General features: G+C 39.0%; 2 protein-coding genes across 41 annotated transcripts in view; both read left to right on the top strand.

Annotated features, from left to right (window-relative positions):
- The window catches only part of LOC105398720 (gastrula zinc finger protein XlCGF57.1), a 95618-nt gene that overhangs the window by 9240 nt on the left and 68474 nt on the right, over nt 1-17904 (top strand). The window contains exons 5-6 of one of the 40 annotated variants that reach the window (XM_048629782.1): nt 5640-6633; nt 9805-9972. The exons of 31 other annotated variants lie outside the window; for them this stretch is intronic. In XM_048629782.1, the coding sequence (XP_048485739.1) occupies nt 5640-6633; nt 9805-9880 (1070 nt within the window). In that variant the 3' untranslated portion in view covers nt 9881-9972. 8 more of the 40 variants (XM_048629783.1, XM_011570914.3, XM_011570908.3 and 5 more) reach the window with 8 other exon arrangements.
- On the top strand, nt 11273-12771 carry LOC125488570 (zinc finger protein 778-like). Its single transcript, XM_048629791.1, has one exon. It carries the CDS (start codon nt 11528-11530, stop codon nt 12656-12658), a length of 1131 nt encoding a protein of 376 aa, XP_048485748.1. The 5' UTR covers nt 11273-11527; the 3' UTR covers nt 12659-12771.

Here is a 17904-nt window from a genome sequence, read left to right as displayed (position 1 = left end):
ATTATTATCGTCTCTTTTTTAGGCGAAACGGAAGAGACAGAAACCAGTAAGGCGTGGACCAACGCTGCTATCATACTAAAGCATTCCACCGCTTATCCATTCCAACTAGATGGAAGCAGCATAAAGTGCTGCTTTTGTAGATTATCATTCGACGACCCGCAGTTCTTTAGGGAACATGTAGATTCCGTTCACAAACTTGTGGACAGGTCTCGGGCGCTACAGTGGTCGCTCAGCTTGAAGGTTGACATCACTGGCCTGCACTGCACCACTTGCCCCGTTGCTATTGAATCACTGGATTTATTGACAGAGCACTTGAAAAACGTACACAACTACGATATAAAAACTATTTCAAGTTCAAAATTAGTTCCAATGAGGCTGGAAACGGACCGGCACACATGTATATTTTGTGAGAGAAACTTCTCCGGGCTCAGAGAACTTTCGAGGCATTCAGGCACGCATTTTCTACGCTACAAGTGTGACACATGTGGCAAAGGCTACGAAACTAATAAGGGCCTTGCAGGGCACATATTGAGTAGGCATTCCAACTCAGAGTTGAAGTTTTTCTGCAGTTCTTGCAAACAAAGGTTTCCATCTTCTGAGGCCAAACGAAAGCATTGCGAAGAAAACATAAAGTGTATGCCTTTTAGTTGTCCCCTTTGCGAAGACCGTTTCATGTTCTGGGAGGCTAGGGAAAGACATTTGGTTGCTGAGCACGGGAAAGCTAAGAAAACTTTTCCATGCCTAGAATGCGGGCAATTGTTTTATACGCGGCACAGTCACTATCGTCATTATAAGTCAAAACATACCAACGAAGGTCATATATGCCAGCAATGCGGGCAACGATTTGCCATAAAACTAGCATTCGATGAGCATCTACTAACCCATACAGGGGAAAGGCCTCACAAATGTACTATTTGCGAGAAGAATTTCCGTACCAAAAGTGTACTGCGCACGCACGTAAAGACTCACGGTGATACAAAATCTTGTCCAATATGTAACAAAGTTTTGACGTCCAGATATTTCAGAGATCATGCGAAACAATTTCACCCAGAAAGCTTTAAAGAAGGTTTATTTAAATAAAGCATACCTACTCTTAGAATACCTATTAAAGTCAAAAGTTTTTGTAATAAAAAGGAAATGTTATATTCGATCTAAGCCCATTTTTTGCATAGCAGAGAGTGTCGGTCGGCTCCGCTTCTTTGCTCTCAGTTTTGCTATTCTTTCTTGTTTCCAATAAATGATGGTTCCAATTTTATGGCTAGAAAACTATGATTTTAAAATATTAGATCGTTAAGTGGATTAACATTGTACATAAGGGTTATAAATAGTGGGCAATCAAGGAGGTACTTTTGATGAAAAAATGTAGGTATTTATTAAAACCACCCCTTAAATATCACACATGATGATTTGAAAGCGAGGTCAATAACTCATCATAATTATCTGAACTTTATTGAAGCAAACATCTCCCCTAACTTATAGTTGGTTAACTATCAGATATTAAAATATCATTATAATATCTAGCTACAAGTAGTAAAATTATATTCGTCTCTTTTTTTAGGCGAAACGGAAGAGACAGAAAGCAGTGAGGCGTGGATCAACGCTGCTATCATACTAAAGCACTCCACCGCTTATCCCTTTCAACTGTTTGGAAGCAGTATAAAGTGCTGCTTTTGTAAATTAACGTTCGATGAACCGTCAATCTTTAGGAAACACGTTGATTCCATTCACAGACTTGTGGACAGGTGTCGGGCGATGCACAGGAGGCTCAGCTTGAAGATTGACATCACTGACCTGCAGTGCACAACTTGCACTGCTGCTTTTGAATCACTAGACTTACTAACAGTGCACTTGAAAAACGAACATAACTACGATATAAAAACTGTCTCTACCTCAAAATTAGTTCCAATAAGGCTGGCCCCAGACCGGCACACATGCGTATTTTGTGAGAAAAACTTCTCCGGGCTCAGAGAACTTTATAGGCATTCAGGCTCGCATTTCTCACGTTATCAGTGCCAGACATGTGGTAAAGGCTACGAATCTAAAAATAGCCTTACAATGCATATATTGAATAAACATTCCAACTCAGAGTTGAAGTTTTTCTGCAGTTCTTGCAAACAAAGGTTTCCATCTACGGCAGCCAAACGAAAGCATTTCGAAGAGAGCAAAAAGTGTATGACTTTTAGTTGTCCCTTTTGCGAAGAGCGTTTCATGTTCTGGGAGGCTAGGGAAAGACATTTGGTTGCTGAGCACGGGAAAGCTAAGCAAACTTTTCCATGCAAAGAATGCAAAGAAGTGTTTCCTACACGACATAGTCTCTATACCCATTTCAAGGCAAAACATACCCACGGTCACGTATGCCAGCATTGCGGGAAAAGGTATTCCATGAAAGCAAAATTTGAAGAGCACCTACTAACCCATTCAGGAGAAAAGCCTCATAAATGTGCTTTGTGCGAGAAGACTTTCCACACCAAGAAACATCTGAGTGGACACATACAGACTCACTGTGATACGAAGTCTTGTCCTATATGTAATAAAGTTTTATCGTTCAGATATCTCAGAGATCACGCAAAACAATTTCATCCAGAAAGCTACAAAACAGGTTTATTTAAATAAAACCCTTTAGGTATATATTATTTAATTTCCAACTATATGTATTATAATGGTTACCACAAACACTTATTGCGAAATGATTTTTTCAATAGGATTAACCGATAAGAAAGATTTCGAGGAGAGTGGAAAGTGTATGCGCCTTTTTAGTTATGTACCTTTCTATGGGAGGCTAGAGAAAGAAATTTGTTTGATAAGCACGTGAAAACGAAGAATACTTTTCCATGAAAAAAATTAGTTTCTAATTTTTTGCATATATTTATGCGAAGTATATTAATATTTATCTTAACTCTAGTAGCTAAAACTTTCCCTCAAGCAATAGGTATATAGATAAAAATCTGAGCTTGACTTAATACATTTATTAGATACAAATGATCTAGCTGTCAAATATAAAATTATATTCGTCTCTTTTTTAGGCGAGACGGAAGATACAGAAACCAGAAAGGCGTGGAACAACGCTGCTATCGTACTAAAGCGTTCCACTGCTTATCCATTTCAACTGTATGGAAGCAGCATACAGTGCTGCTTTTGTAGATTAACATTCGACGACCCGCCGTTCTTTAGGAAACACGTAGATTCTTTTCACCAACGTGTAGACAGAGCTCAGGCGCTGCGAAGACCTGTTAACCTGAGGGTTGACATCACTGACCTCCAGTGCAGAACGTGTAAAGTGGCATTTGAATCACTCGACTTAATTACAGAGCATTTGAAAAACGTCCACCAATACGGTATAGAGACTGTTTCTAAATCGAAATTAGTTCCAATGAAGCTGGCCACGGACCGGCACACATGTGTATTTTGTGAGAGAAACTTCTCCGGGCTCAGAGAACTTTCGAGGCATTCAGGCACGCATTTTCTACGCCATAAGTGCGAGACGTGTGGCAATGGCTACGAAACTAATATGAGCCTTACAAGGCACATATTGAGTGCACATACCAATTCGGACATGAAAATTTTCTGTAAGTTTTGCAAACGCAGATTTCCAACGGATTTGGAGAAACGGAAACATTTCGAAGATAGTAAAAAGTGTATGCCATTTAGTTGTCCCCTTTGCAAAGACCGTTTCCTGTATTGGGAGGCGAGGGAAAGACATTTGGTTGATGTGCACGGGAAAACTAAGAAATCGTTTCCGTGCAAAGAGTGCGGGGAAGCGTTTCCAACTAGAAACAAGTATTATCTTCATTTCAAAGCCAAACACACACACGGTCATATATGCCAGCATTGCGGTAAAAGATTTGCGATGAAATCGAAGTTTGAGGAGCACATATTAATTCATACTGGGGAGAGACCTCACAAATGCGCGCTTTGCCAAAAACCCTTCCGTACCAGAAAAGCATTACAACGACACATGGACACACACGGAAATACAAAATCTTGTCCTATTTGTAATAAAGTATTTTCAACTATACACACGCTGAAAGGTCATGCTGCACAGTTTCATTTAGATAGCTATAAACAAGGTCTTTTTAATGCGCGCACTTAAAATAAACACTTGAGTCTGCCTTTCCCAACGATCGCAACCACAATCTTGCTTGACGAAATAGGCGAAAAATCGCTACGTTTAATGTGAATCAATACAATATGTATCCACGTAGTAGTCCAGTCAAGGAATGAGGTGTAGAGTGCGTGAGCAGGTAACTAAGCGATTCCTTCAGAAACTTGTTCGGGGGGCTTAGGTTGTTAACATACCAAAATTCCTGCCTCCTAGGCGATGAGCTGGGGGGAGGAGGGGGGGATAAAGGTGCGATTTTTTGGTTTTAAGCATATATCTCGAAAACGGTGCATCGAAGAGAAATATTTTCAACTAGTGAAATGGAGTTCTTAAAATTATCTAAAACTTTTATATCATATGTTTTTTTCTAATTCCTTACCGTTTTCGAGCTATTAAAACCAAAAAAATCGCACCTTATCCCCCCTCCTCCCCCCCGCTCATCACCTAGGAGTCAGGAATTTTGGTATGTTAACAACCTAAGCCCCCTGAACAAGTTTCTGAAGGAATCACTTAGTTACCTGCTCACGCACTCTACACCTCATTTAGAGTTATTTATTAACTGGACTATACATATTTATCAGCTTTCCGATTTCAACATTTACAGGCTCTGCCTAGCTTGGGGTCAGAAGGTCGTGTGTGTTAGCTGACACATATTTTGTATTAACTGGTAGACAGCGTCCTCTTACGTTCTGAACTAAGTTTATGATGTATCTGCTCTCACAGTTAGGTTTAAACACCATATTTTTTCGCGTTCTATTATAATTATATTTATAATAGTCAATGGTCTACTCCATTAGCGGTAATTTAACTTAGACTTAGAGAATAAAACTTATCTGTACCGTTTGTAAATAAATGTATTTAACCTCGCATTGCATTTTCTCTAAATTTCCCGTCTGATATAAGTAATATTCAACTCCGGGGCTACCACGACCGAACCTTAGCAATCCTTAAGCAGCGTCGCTCGACTGTCAAATCTGACGTTACTTGTGTGGATCTAACAGATGTTGGACTGTCGAGCGTCAATTGCTATTTTTCGTAGGTGGTAGTAAAAGTATGGCAAATAATGCTTTTAGCATTAAGTCCAATAAATACATAAGAAAATAATATTATCGGTTTCTCTTAGCCCCTTCTTCCCCACTACGCGACTCTCAAGCGTCGCGACTGCGAGTCAACCCATGATCGCCCATTAAAACGGGTCTTCGACGCGTTGTTGACTCGTCAAATATATGTGACCCTTCGTCGCGTGAGAGTCGCGAAGTTAGAGGAGGGGCTCATTTACGTACAACCCGTATGGTGCAGCCCTGTAGGCTGGTCGGTAGGTTGTGTTACTAGTCTCTTCGCGAACGCCGGATCTCCTTTATACGAGAGAAGCATTCAGGGATAGCATTTACTATTATATTGCAGTTAACATTTTTTAAATAGTATTGGAGCCCATTAAATTTAACGAACAGTCAAATATTTCCTCTTTATAATAATAAAAAGAAATGTAGGTACATAAAATGCCTTTTTCCGATGGTAAAAGTAAACGTCTCTTTTTTAGGCGCAACGGAGGACATCGAAACAACTGAGGCGTGGAAGAACACTGCTATAATACTAAAGCATTCCACGGCTTATCCATTCAAAGTATATGGCAGGAGCATTCGTTGCTGCTTTTGTGCATTAACATTCAACGACCCGTCTATATTCAGGAAACACATCGATACCGCTCATAAAAATGTAGACAAATCTCAGTCAATGAAAAAGATATCAAATTTAAGGATTGACATCACTGACTTACAGTGTATAAGTTGTGTCGGGGTGTTTGACTCACTAGACTCTTTGGCACACCACTTGAATACAGAACACAAGTATGATATAAAAACTGTATCCAACTTAAAATTGGTCCCAATGCTGTTGGTGATGGATAAATTCGTTTGTATTGTTTGTGACAAAAAGTTCTCTTCGCTTATCCAGCTCTCCAGGCATTCGGGATCACACTATCAACGTAACGTGTGCGAGAAGTGTGGCAAAAATTTTGAACGTGGTTCAGCCCTTAGTGAACACCTATTGTTCAAACATTCCAACTCGGAGTTTGATTTTTTCTGTAGAGCTTGCAAAAAGAAGTTTTCATCAGAGTTAGCCAGACGGAAGCATTTTGAAGAGAGTAAAAAATGTTTGCCACGGCGTTGTCACATTTGTAAAGAGCGTTTACTGCATGCGTATGCATTGGAAAAACATTTGTTTGACGTGCACGGGATAGCGAAGAACATTTATTCATGTAAAGAATGCGGGGCACAGTTATCTTCTCGAAGCCTACTTTATTGTCATTTTAGAAAAGAACATACGGACGAGCTCAAATGTAGTGATTGCGGTAAATGTTTTTCAGTACGGTCAAAGTTGGAAGAACATGTATTAGTGCACACTGGGGAGAAGCCTCACCTGTGCGCTATATGCGAGAAGACGTTTCGAACCAAAAAAAGTTTAAGATTACACATGATTACTCACGGCGATCAAAAAAAGACTTGTCCCATTTGTAAGAAAGTTTTGACAACCAGATATCTCCGAGATCATGCAAAACAGTTTCACCTAGAAAGCTATAAAAACGGTTTATTTAAAGAAGCATGCTCTTAAAATAGGGAATTTTGGAAATATTTTGATATTGAAAATCTTCTTAAGTAAGCAGTAGGTATACATTGTTTAAAGTTTGTTACAATTTCATACTACAGACTCGACTCCAATAGTGTTGTTTGTTTATCCAACGTAATTTATCTCTATATCAAGGGTCTTAGCTAACTCCATACCAAAATTCGTTAAAATCGGTTCAGCCGTTTTGACGTGAGAGAAGGCATACATATTATTATCACACACACTCACAAACTTTCGGCTTTACAATATTAGGGGGATTTTTTTTAAGAACTGGTACACAGCTTCCTTTACGTTCTGAACTAAGTTTATGATGTATCAGCTCTCACAGTTAGGGTCAATTCAGACGTACCACAACCACACCACAGCCACAACCACACCACAACCACGCGATGTGGTCGGGCGTATATTTTGTATTGACAATGAATAATCCAATTCACACGTGCCACATTTTGCCGTTGTTATCGACCACCTGTGTAATACGACCACATCGCAACCACATCGCAACCACATCGCAACGGCAACGCCGCCACGCGGCGGCGGCACCGCGGCAACTTGTTTTCCGTATTAACTGCACACGACGACGTGGTTACCACATCGCAATGACAGCGACAACGCAACCACATCGACATTTTGTCGCTGCCACAACGCAACTGCAAAAAGCCGCTGTCACACAATTCACACGTAACCACAGCTTGACCACATTTTGTCGCTGCGACGTGGTGTGGTTGTGGTACGTGTGAATTGACGCTTAGGTGTAAACATTAAAATTTGACTTGTTTGACAGCGCTAAACATGTGTTAAATACTATCTAAGGGTGCTTACATAGAGAATCGGGTTCCCTGTATCTATCTGTACCGGTAGCCTGATAATGTACAAGCGCTCACTCACGGAGCATTTCCCGGATTTTTTAATGTCATGAGCCCTTTCGCAAATAATGTAAGCAACCTAAGTTTTTGTGGTAGGGTCATATATCTCCTCGCGTTCGATTATTATGTTCGATATGATTATTATTAAGAATAATCGTCAACTCCATTAGCGATAATTTAACTCATACTAAGGGAAACGAAATTTTGTGTACACACCTTTTGAAAATAAATGTATTATGCCGAACTTGCATTGCATTTTCCCTACATTTCCCTTTTAATATAGGTTATATCCAACTGTTCTTATATTAACTGAGAGTGAAAATATGGCTAATAAAAGTGACCTAAAGTCTATTTTTTTTATCTAAGATGCTAAATTGACAGATTCTGAACGGTTCATCTGCCTATCTCCCTGGAAAAACAAGACAGGATGTCGTCTCAGTCATATTTTAAATGTATTTTTAGCACATCCTTACATTCCTCTCTTTGAGCGTCCTGCAGGTTGACTGGCAGTAAATTAACATTAAGTTTATTTTCAAAAAAGGTTTCTCTTACACTATGACAACTAGGGCATGCAATACCGGTAATATTTTCAATACCGGTATTGAGTTCTAATACCGGAACTCAATACCGGGATCCCGGTATTAATACCGGTATTAGACTTCCTTGTTATAAATGGCATATATTTTGTTAAAAGGTCGTATAGGCCAAAATACAACAAGAAAAGGCAATCAAATTATGTATTATGTAACATTTTTTACGAGAATTGAGTATTAGAGTTAAAATTTTAGAACGAATGGACAACAAGTAGGTTTCCAAAGGCCAAAAACCGCATGTAACGGTTGAAAACAACACACACAACACAAGGCTAACTATATCTTAATCGCTTAATTTATAGCCTAAAAAATGTCCGATTCCGGTATTACTTCAATACCGGTATTAACTTCCAATACCGGTATTGAAAAAAGCGTGGATTTTGTCCGGGATCCCGGTATTACGCAATACCGGTATTGCGGTATTGCATGCCCTAATGACAACCCGTATAGAAGAGGCCTAGGCAGGTCTATAGGAAGGTATGTAGGTTAGGTTACTAGTAAATCGGTCCACAAGTTTCTGAGCGCATTTAATATAACTAACGATCAAATAATTTACTCCCAATAATAAGAATGAAATGTACTTAAAATGCCTTTTTCCGATGGTAAAAGTAAACGTCTCTTTTTTAGGAAAAACGGAGGACACCGAAACAAGTGAGGCGTGGAAGAACACTGCTATAATACTAAATCATTCCACGGCTTATCCATTCCAAGTAACCGGCAGTAGCATTCGTTGCTGCTTTTGTACATTATCCTTCAACGACCCGTCTATATTCAGGAAACACATCGATACCGCTCATCAAAATGTAGACAAATCTCAGTCGCTGAAAAAGATATCAAATTTAAGGATTGACATCACTGACTTACAGTGTATAAGTTGTGTCGGGGTGTTTGACTCACTAGACTCTTTGGCACACCACTTGAATACAGAACACAAGTATGATATAAAAACTGTATCCAACTTAAAATTGGTCCCAATGCTGTTGGTGATGGATAAATTCGTTTGTATTGTTTGTGACAAAAAGTTCTCTTCGCTTATCCAGCTCTCCAGGCATTCGGGATCACACTATCAACGTAACGTGTGCGAGAAGTGTGGCAAAAATTTTGAACGTGGTTCAGCCCTTAGTGAACACCTGTTGTTCAAACATTCCAACTCGGAGTTTGATTTTTTCTGTAGAGCTTGCAAAAAGAAGTTTTCATCAGAGTTAGCCAGACGGAAGCATTTTGAAGAGAGTAAAAAATGTTTGCCACGGCGTTGTCACATTTGTAAAGAGCGTTTACTGCATGCGTATGCATTGGAAAAACATTTGTTTGACGTGCACGGGATAGCGAAGAACATTTATTCATGTAAAGAATGCGGGGCACAGTTATCTTCTCGAAGCCTACTTTATTGTCATTTTAGGAAATACCATACGAACGAGCTGAAATGTAGTGATTGCGGTAAATGTTTTTCAATACGGTCAAAGTTGGAAGATCATGTATTAATGCATACTGGAGGGAAGCCTCACCAGTGCGCTCTATGCGAGAAGGCGTTTCGAACCAAAGGATTTTTAAGGAAACACACACTTACTCACGGTGATCAAAAAAAGACTTGTCCCATTTGTAAGAAAGTTTTGACAACCAGATATCTCCGAGATCATGCAAAACAGTTTCACCTAGAAAGCTATAAAAACGGTTTATTTAAAGAAGCATGCTCTTAGAATAGGGAATTTTGAAAATATTTTGATATTGAAAATCTTCTTAAGTAAGCAGTAGGTATACATTGTTTATAGTTTGTTACAATTTCATACTACAGACTCGACTGCTCGACTCCAATAGTGTTGTTTGTTTATCCAACGTAATTTATCTCTATATCCAGGGTCTTACCTAACTCCATACCAAAATTCGTTTAAATCGGTTCAGCCGTTTTGACGTGATATCAGGCATACACATTAACACACACACTCACAAACTTTCGGCTTTACAAAATTAGGGGAATTTTTTGTAAGAACTGGTACACAGCTTCCTCTTACGTTCTGAACTAAGTTTATGATGTATCAGCTCTCACAGTTAGGTGTAAACAGTATCTGTACTACCACAAAAAACTTTAAATTTGACTTGTTTGACAGCGCTAAACATGTATTAAATAGTGTCTAAGGTTGCTTACATAGAGAATCGGGTTCCCTGTATCTACCTGTACCTGATTATGTAAAAGCTCTCACTCACGGAGCAATTCTCGGATTTTTAAATGTCATGAGCGCTTTAGTAAGTGTAAGCACCCTAAGTTTTTGTTGTAGGGCCATATATCTCCTCGCGTTCGATTATTATGTTCGATATGATTATTATTAAGAATAATCGTCAACTCCATTAGCGATAATTTATCTCATACTAAGGGAAACGAAATTTTGTGTACATTCCTTTTGAAAATAAATGTATTATGCCGAACTTGCATTGCATTTTCCCTACATTTCCCTTTTAATATAGGTAATATCCAACTGTTCTTATATTAACTGAGAGTGAAAATATGGCTAATAAAAGTGACCTAAAGTCTATTTTTTATCTAAGATGCTAAATTGACAGATTCTGAACGGTTCATCTGCCTATCTTCCTGGAAAAACAAGACAGGATGTCGTCTCAGTCATATTTTAAATGATTTTTAGCACATCCTTACATTCCTCTCTTTGAGCCTCCTGCAGGTTGACTGGCAGTAAATGCATTTAACATTAAGTTTATTTTCAAAAAAGGTTTCTCTTACACTATGACAACTAGGGCATGCAATACCGGTAATATTTTCAATACCGGTATTGAGTTCTAATACCGGAACTCAATACCGGGATCCCGGTATTAATACCGGTATTAGACTTCCTTGTTATAAATGGCATATATTTTGTTAAAAGGTCGTATAGGGCAAAATACAACAAGAAAAGGCAATCAAATTATGTATTATGTAACATTTTTTACGAGAATTGAGTATTAGAGTTAAAATTTTAGAACGAATGGACAACAAGTAGGTTTCCAAAGGCCAAAAACCGCATGTAACGGTTGATAACACACACAACACAAGGCTAACTATATCTTAATCGCTTGATTTATAGCCTAAAAAATGTCCGATTCCGGTATTACTTCAATACCGTTATTAACTTTCAATACCGGTATTGAAAAAAGCGTGGATTTTGTCCGGGATCCCGGTATTACGCAATACCGGTATTGCGGTATTGCATGCCCTAATGACAACCCGTATAGAAGAGGCCTAGGCAGGTCTATAGGAAGGTATGTAGGTTAGGTAACTAGTAAATCGGTCCACAAGTTTCTGAGCGCATTTAATATAACTAACGATCAAATAATTTACTCCCAATAATAAGAATGAAATGTACTTAAAATGCCTTTTTCCGATGGTAAAAGTAAACGTCTCTTTTTTAGGAAAAACGGAGGACACCGAAACAACTGAGGCGTGGAAGAACACTGCTATAATACTAAATCATTCCACGGCTTATCCATTCCAAGTAACCGGCAGTAGCATTCGTTGCTGCTTTTGTACATTATCCTTCAACGACCCTACTGTATTCAGGAAACACGTCGATTCCGCTCATAAAAATGTAGACAAATCTCAGCCGCTGAATAATAAGTTAAATTTAAGGATTGACATCACTGACTTACAGTGTATAAGTTGTGTCGGCGTGTTTGACTCACTAGACTCATTGTCACACCACTTGAATACAGAACACAAGTATGATATAAAAACTGTATCCAACTTAAAATTGGTTCCAATGCGGTTGGTGATGGATAAATTCGTTTGCATGGTTTGTGATAAAAAGTTCTCTACGCTTAACCAGCTCTCCAGGCATTCGGGATCACACTATCAACGTTACGTGTGCGAGAAGTGTGGCAAAAATTTCGAACGTGATTCAGCCCTTAATTATCACGTACTGCTCAAACATTCCAACTCGGAGTTTTTCTGCAGAGTTTGCAGAAAGGGTTTTTCATCAAACTTGGCCAGACGGCAGCATGTGGAAGAGAACAAGAGATGTTTGCCACTGGCTTGTCACATTTGCAAAGAGCGTTTCCTGTATTGGTCGCCATTGGAAAATCATTTGTTTGACGTGCATGGGATAGCGAAGAAAACTTATCCATGCAAAGAATGCGGCATACAGTTAGATACTCGAAACAAACTTTATTGTCATTTTAGAAAAGAACATACGGATGAGCTCAAATGTAGTGATTGCGGTAAATGTTTTTCAGTACGGTCAAAGTTGGAAGAACATGTATTAGTGCACACTGGAGGGAAGCCTCACCAGTGCGCTATATGCGAGAAGACGTTTCGAACCAAAAAAAGTATCAGATTACACATGATTACTCACGGCGATCAAAAAAAGACTTGTCCCATTTGTAAAAAAGTTTTGTCAGTCAGATATATCCGAGATCATGCTAAAAAGTATCACCTAGAAGGTTATAGAAACGGTTTTTTTAAAGAAGCATGCTCTAAGATTATGGATTTTTGAAATTATATATATTTTGAAAATCTTCTTAATTAAGCAGTAGGTAGGTAGGTATACATTGTTTATAGTTTCATACAATTTCATACTACAGTCTCCAATAGTGTTGTTTTTTTTCTTTTTAGTGAAACGAGGAGACTCATTGGCTGCTCCGATGGCCATCCCGAAGGAAAACGCAAAATTAATGTTGAGACACACCACCGCTTATCCATTCATTCAAATCGAACGAAAATATATAGGCTGCTGCTTCTGCTACTCTCCCTTCGAAGATCCAACCCAGTTTAGGGAACACATGGATTGGGAGCACCACCAAATCGATAAGTCTACTGCTGTTACCGAAAAATTTACAACTAGAGTAGACATCCATGACTTACGATGTAAGATATGTAAAGAGGGATTCCCCACGCTTGAGCCTCTGTCGGAACATCTTATATCTCAGCATCAAATAAAAATAGATTCACAACACGACCTCGGCCTTGCCCCACTTAAGTTAGAAAAAGAAAGATTCTTTTGTTACGTATGCCAAAAGGTTTTCATAGCATTCTACGCTCTATTCGTACACGCCATCAGTCATCTTTCGAGGAACATCTGCGATGCGTGCGGGAAGAACTTTGCTACTCAAAACGGACTGGACAGACACGTGCTGAACAGTCACACTGTACGCGTTGACTTCCCCTGCAAGCGTTGCAAGCAGACGTTTCCCTCTAAAGAGAAGAGGCGAGAGCATTTGGCGATGAGCAAGAGTTGCTTACCGATCCGGTGCAGACAGTGCCACGACCGCTTCACCTGCAAAGAGATGCTGGAGCACCACCGCGTCAACGTGCACGGCATGACGCGCCGCATGCACACGTGCAAGCTCTGCGGAGAGGTCTACCACAACCGGACACTGCTGTACTTCCATTTCAAATCGACTCACACAGACGACTTGCGTTGCCAGTACTGCGACCGCACGTTCAAAGTGCGGAGCAGTCTGCAGGAGCACGTCAACTCGACGCATACGGGTGAGAGGCCGTTTAAGTGTCCGGTTTGCGAAAAAGGATTAGTCAGCAAGAAGGCGTTGGCTAAACATGTTATAATACATGACGATACGAAGAAAGTGCCGTGCCCCGTGTGCGGGAGACTGTTCGTTGCCAGGTGGAAATTGAGGGAACATGCGAAACGCCATCATCCTGAGATTGTAATATAATAAGTATGCCAATAGTGCGTCTATTTGGAGTCTAAAATGCTAAAAAATGATAATTAACCTGCACAACATGTACCTAAGGATTTTTATGTTTTAGCAAATATGAACTATAAAAGTGTTTTCTATATGTAATTAAAACGGTAAATCATAAAAAATGGCTACCAAGTCAATCATAAACCTTATTTTGCATATTGACATACTTAATTTCTACCATAAAGTCGTCCACTTTCCAAATATATTCCGCACCAACCCTGAGGTCGTGGTGATGTTATGATGAATATAAACAGTAAATATCTTGTCTGAATCTTTCTTTGATACGTTCGTTCGTGTAGAGTTAAGACATCGTAATAATATATTGTTAATTAGTTAAAACCTAGATTGCTAATTATTCTAAGATTATTTTAATAAATTATGAAATAACTATATTACTATTCTTTTGATTTTGACGTAAGTCACACATATTTATTAAATTCAGATTCATTACCAGGTCAAAACAAAACTCCATATTTATGAATGTTCTAGATTTTAAAACGATGAAACATTAGAATTCTTATTCAGGCAAATATTACTGCGCAGGTTGTATTCCGGCCTACTTTCTTATACCTACTTCGCATGTAGTAACTTATTCTTAATAAATTATCGTGTGATTGTGTGTACTTACTACACTGTTAACTATGTATCGTCTTTAAAAATTCACGTGCCGAGTCCAATAGCTTCTTTTTTTTCTTTTTAGAGAAACGAAGACGACGTTTGAACGCTGAGATGGCCATTACGACGGAAAACGCAAAACTTTTATTGAAACATTCAACTGCCCATCCGTTTATTCAAAAAGAGAGAAAATTCATAGGGTGTTATTTTTGTACATCAGTCTTTGAAGATCCAAATTCTTTTAGGGAACACATGGATTCCGAGCATCAAATCGATAGATCCACTCTTCTAGAGAAAAGAAGAAAAAAGGAGGATATCACTAGAGTAGACATCTTTCAGTTAAGGTGCAATTTATGCAAAGTAGATTTCCCCACGCTCGAAGTCCTGGCTGAACATCTCATATCTCAACACCAAATTAAAATAGACACCGAACACGACCTCGGCCTCGTTCCGCTCAAGTTGGAGAACGACAGGTTCTATTGCTATGAATGCGAAAAGGTATTTCAGGGTTTTTACGGCCTTTACATCCACACCTCTTTGCATCTTCCGAGACAAATCTGCGCTGTGTGCGGAAGAAATTTCGCGACGAAAAAAGGATTAGACGAACACGTCCAAAGTACTCACACTGGACCGAAACAGTTTTCGTGTTTAGGTTGCAAGCAGGGCTTCCCGTCCTTGCAAGAGAGGCGAGAGCATTTTGCTTCAAGCCAGAAATGCTGGCGCCGGTCATGTCGACAGTGTAAAGAACGTTTTATATCCGATAAGGCGTTAGATCAACATTGCGTCGATGTGCATGGCATGGCCAAGAGAACCTTCACGTGTAAAATGTGTGGCGAGGTCTATTACAATAGAACACTGTTACACTTACACTTTAAATCGACTCACACTGACGATTTAAAGTGCCAATATTGTGACAAGACTTTCAAAACGCGTGATCGACTCGAGGAGCATGTTAATTATAACCACACGGGCGACAGACCCTTTAAGTGTGATGTTTGCGATAAAGGATGCACAAGTAAGAAATCGTTGTCTAAGCATTCAATGATTCATGACGATACGAAGAAAGTTCCGTGTCCCGTTTGTCCCGGTAGAGTTTTTGTCGGAATAACTAAACTGAGGGGGCATGCAAAACTCCACCACCCTGATATGGTAATATAGATCTAGCATTTCTCGGGTGGCTACGCTTTGCCTGAAAAGGCTATCCCGTGGCCCGAGCCTATGTTACGTTAATCCAGGGTGTTTATTAGTAGAGTGCTGGGTCCCATGTGTGGTAGACTCGTTGTTATAAGAAAAGTGAGGGAACATGCAATTAAGTGGTATACAATGATAATCCAGAATGCAGATGTCTCTCAGAATCGCAATTTATACAGCCAAATCAAGTAAAACATACCTAATAAGATGTTCAACATCTCATACATTATGAATATTCTGTCAAATACATTCTTCACATGGTAAAGATTTTTAATAGATAGTCGATATGAAAGTAAAAGCCAAGTTATATATTTTTTCTACCTTATTAAGATAAAAACCACTTGCTGAAAATCCTGTACGATGGCCAAAAGTGCAATGAATGAAAGTTCAAAACTTTTCTTGTTTGATAAGAAATGTTCTTATCTTAAGTGTTATTTATATTTTGCACACAATTTTATTGCAGTATCCAATAGCGTTGTTTTTTTTTCTTTTTAGTGAGTGGGACTGACCCGTTGCAAGCACCGATGGCCATACCGAAGGAAAACGCAAAACTTATGTTGAAATACTCAACCGCCTATCCGTTCGTACATAAAGACCGAACATTAATAGGCTGCAGTTTCTGTCCCTCAGCCTTTGAAGACGCCAATTTATTTAGGAAACACATGGATTCGGAGCATCAAATCGACAGATCCACTGTAGTTAACGAAAAGTTTATCACTAGGGTAGATATAATCGATTTGAGATGCAAGGTATGTAAGGAGGAATTCCCCACGCTCGAGCCTTTGGCTCAACATCTTGTGTCTCACCATCATATCAATATAAATCTACAACACGACGTCGGCCTTGCTGCTCTCAAGTTAGAGAACGACAGGTTCTATTGCTATATTTGCGAAAAGGTGTTCCAAGGTTTCTACGGCCTTTTCCTACACGCTGCACTGCATCTTACGAGACACATCTGCGATGTGTGCGGTCGAAATTTCTCAACGCAAAAAGGTCTAGACGGACACGTCCTGACCAATCACAAGGACGTGTTTTCGTGTAATCGTTGCAAGATGTCATTTCCGACTAAGGAGATGAAGCGAGAGCATTTAGCGTTAAACAAGCAATGCTGGCCGCACAGATGTAAACTGTGCAATGATCGATTTAAATGTTCTCAGATGCTAGAGCATCATCGTGTCAATGTTCATGGGAAGACTCGGACGATGTTCCCCTGCAAATCTTGCAATGAGGTCTACCATGACAGAACTCTCTTATATTATCATTTTAAAACGATTCACTCCAAAGATTTGACGTGCCAATACTGCAATAAGGTGTTCAAACTGCGGCGCACACTTGAGCAGCATGTGTATGCGAACCACACAGGTGAAACGCCTTTTAAGTGCAATGTTTGTGGGAAAGGGCTAACAAGTGAGAAATCGTTGGCGAATCATGTCCTAATACACGATGATACGAAGAAACATCCGTGCCCGGTTTGCGGTAGACTTTTCGTTGGTAAATGGAAAGTGAAGGCACATGCTAAAGTCCATCATCCTGAATTAGTAATCGAATAACATAACCATTTGACTCTTTTTTTTCTATAGCACGTTGGTACGATTTATTTAATTTTTAATAAGGTGGCAATAGTAATATCTTATACCTATGTATAATAATGTACAGTCTTATTTTGAATTCTGGTTTGACTTACCCACACGGCCTCTGACTCTGATATTTCCTTTTTTATTTATTATTAGTCTTGTTATGTTTTGGTAAAAAAGGTACAGTCATCCTCCAACTTAATGTTATTTTTAGTAATTGTATTAAAATAATTCCTAATATCCATCTAGATTGCTAATGATTATTGGTACTTAGACTTAGTTATAATTATAATTTATAATTATTTGATTGTGAAAATGAATCTAGATGATTAATGGTTATTATCCAATAAATCGCGCTACGCAATCCAAAATAATGTTTTTTAAATACTTTTAGAATTTTATAACCTACCAACCGAACCCAGTGCATTTGGCCATCCAAGAGGAAAACTCAAAATTACTACTTATTGAATAAATATATAATACATAGCGTGCACTTATGATATTTTAGACCATCATATCTCAGTGTCGTCTTTGCAGTTAAGCATGAACAATTTACAAGTATTTTTAAACAATATAGGTTTTACGTCTCTAATGATCGACGTTAACAAAAAAACTTAATATGAAATAATGCTTATAATGCAGTGTCCAATAGACTT

Source organism: Plutella xylostella, chromosome 24, assembly GCF_932276165.1.
Source record: "Plutella xylostella chromosome 24, ilPluXylo3.1, whole genome shotgun sequence".
Classification (NCBI taxonomy): Eukaryota; Metazoa; Arthropoda; class Insecta; order Lepidoptera; family Plutellidae; genus Plutella; species Plutella xylostella.
This window is presented reverse-complemented; position numbering and strand designations above follow the sequence as displayed.

Excerpts from the sequence above, each read along its gene's own strand:
- LOC125488570 (XM_048629791.1), top strand. The coding sequence starts at position 11,528 with ATGTACTTAAAATGCCTTTTTCCGATGGTAAAAGTAAACGTCTCTTTT.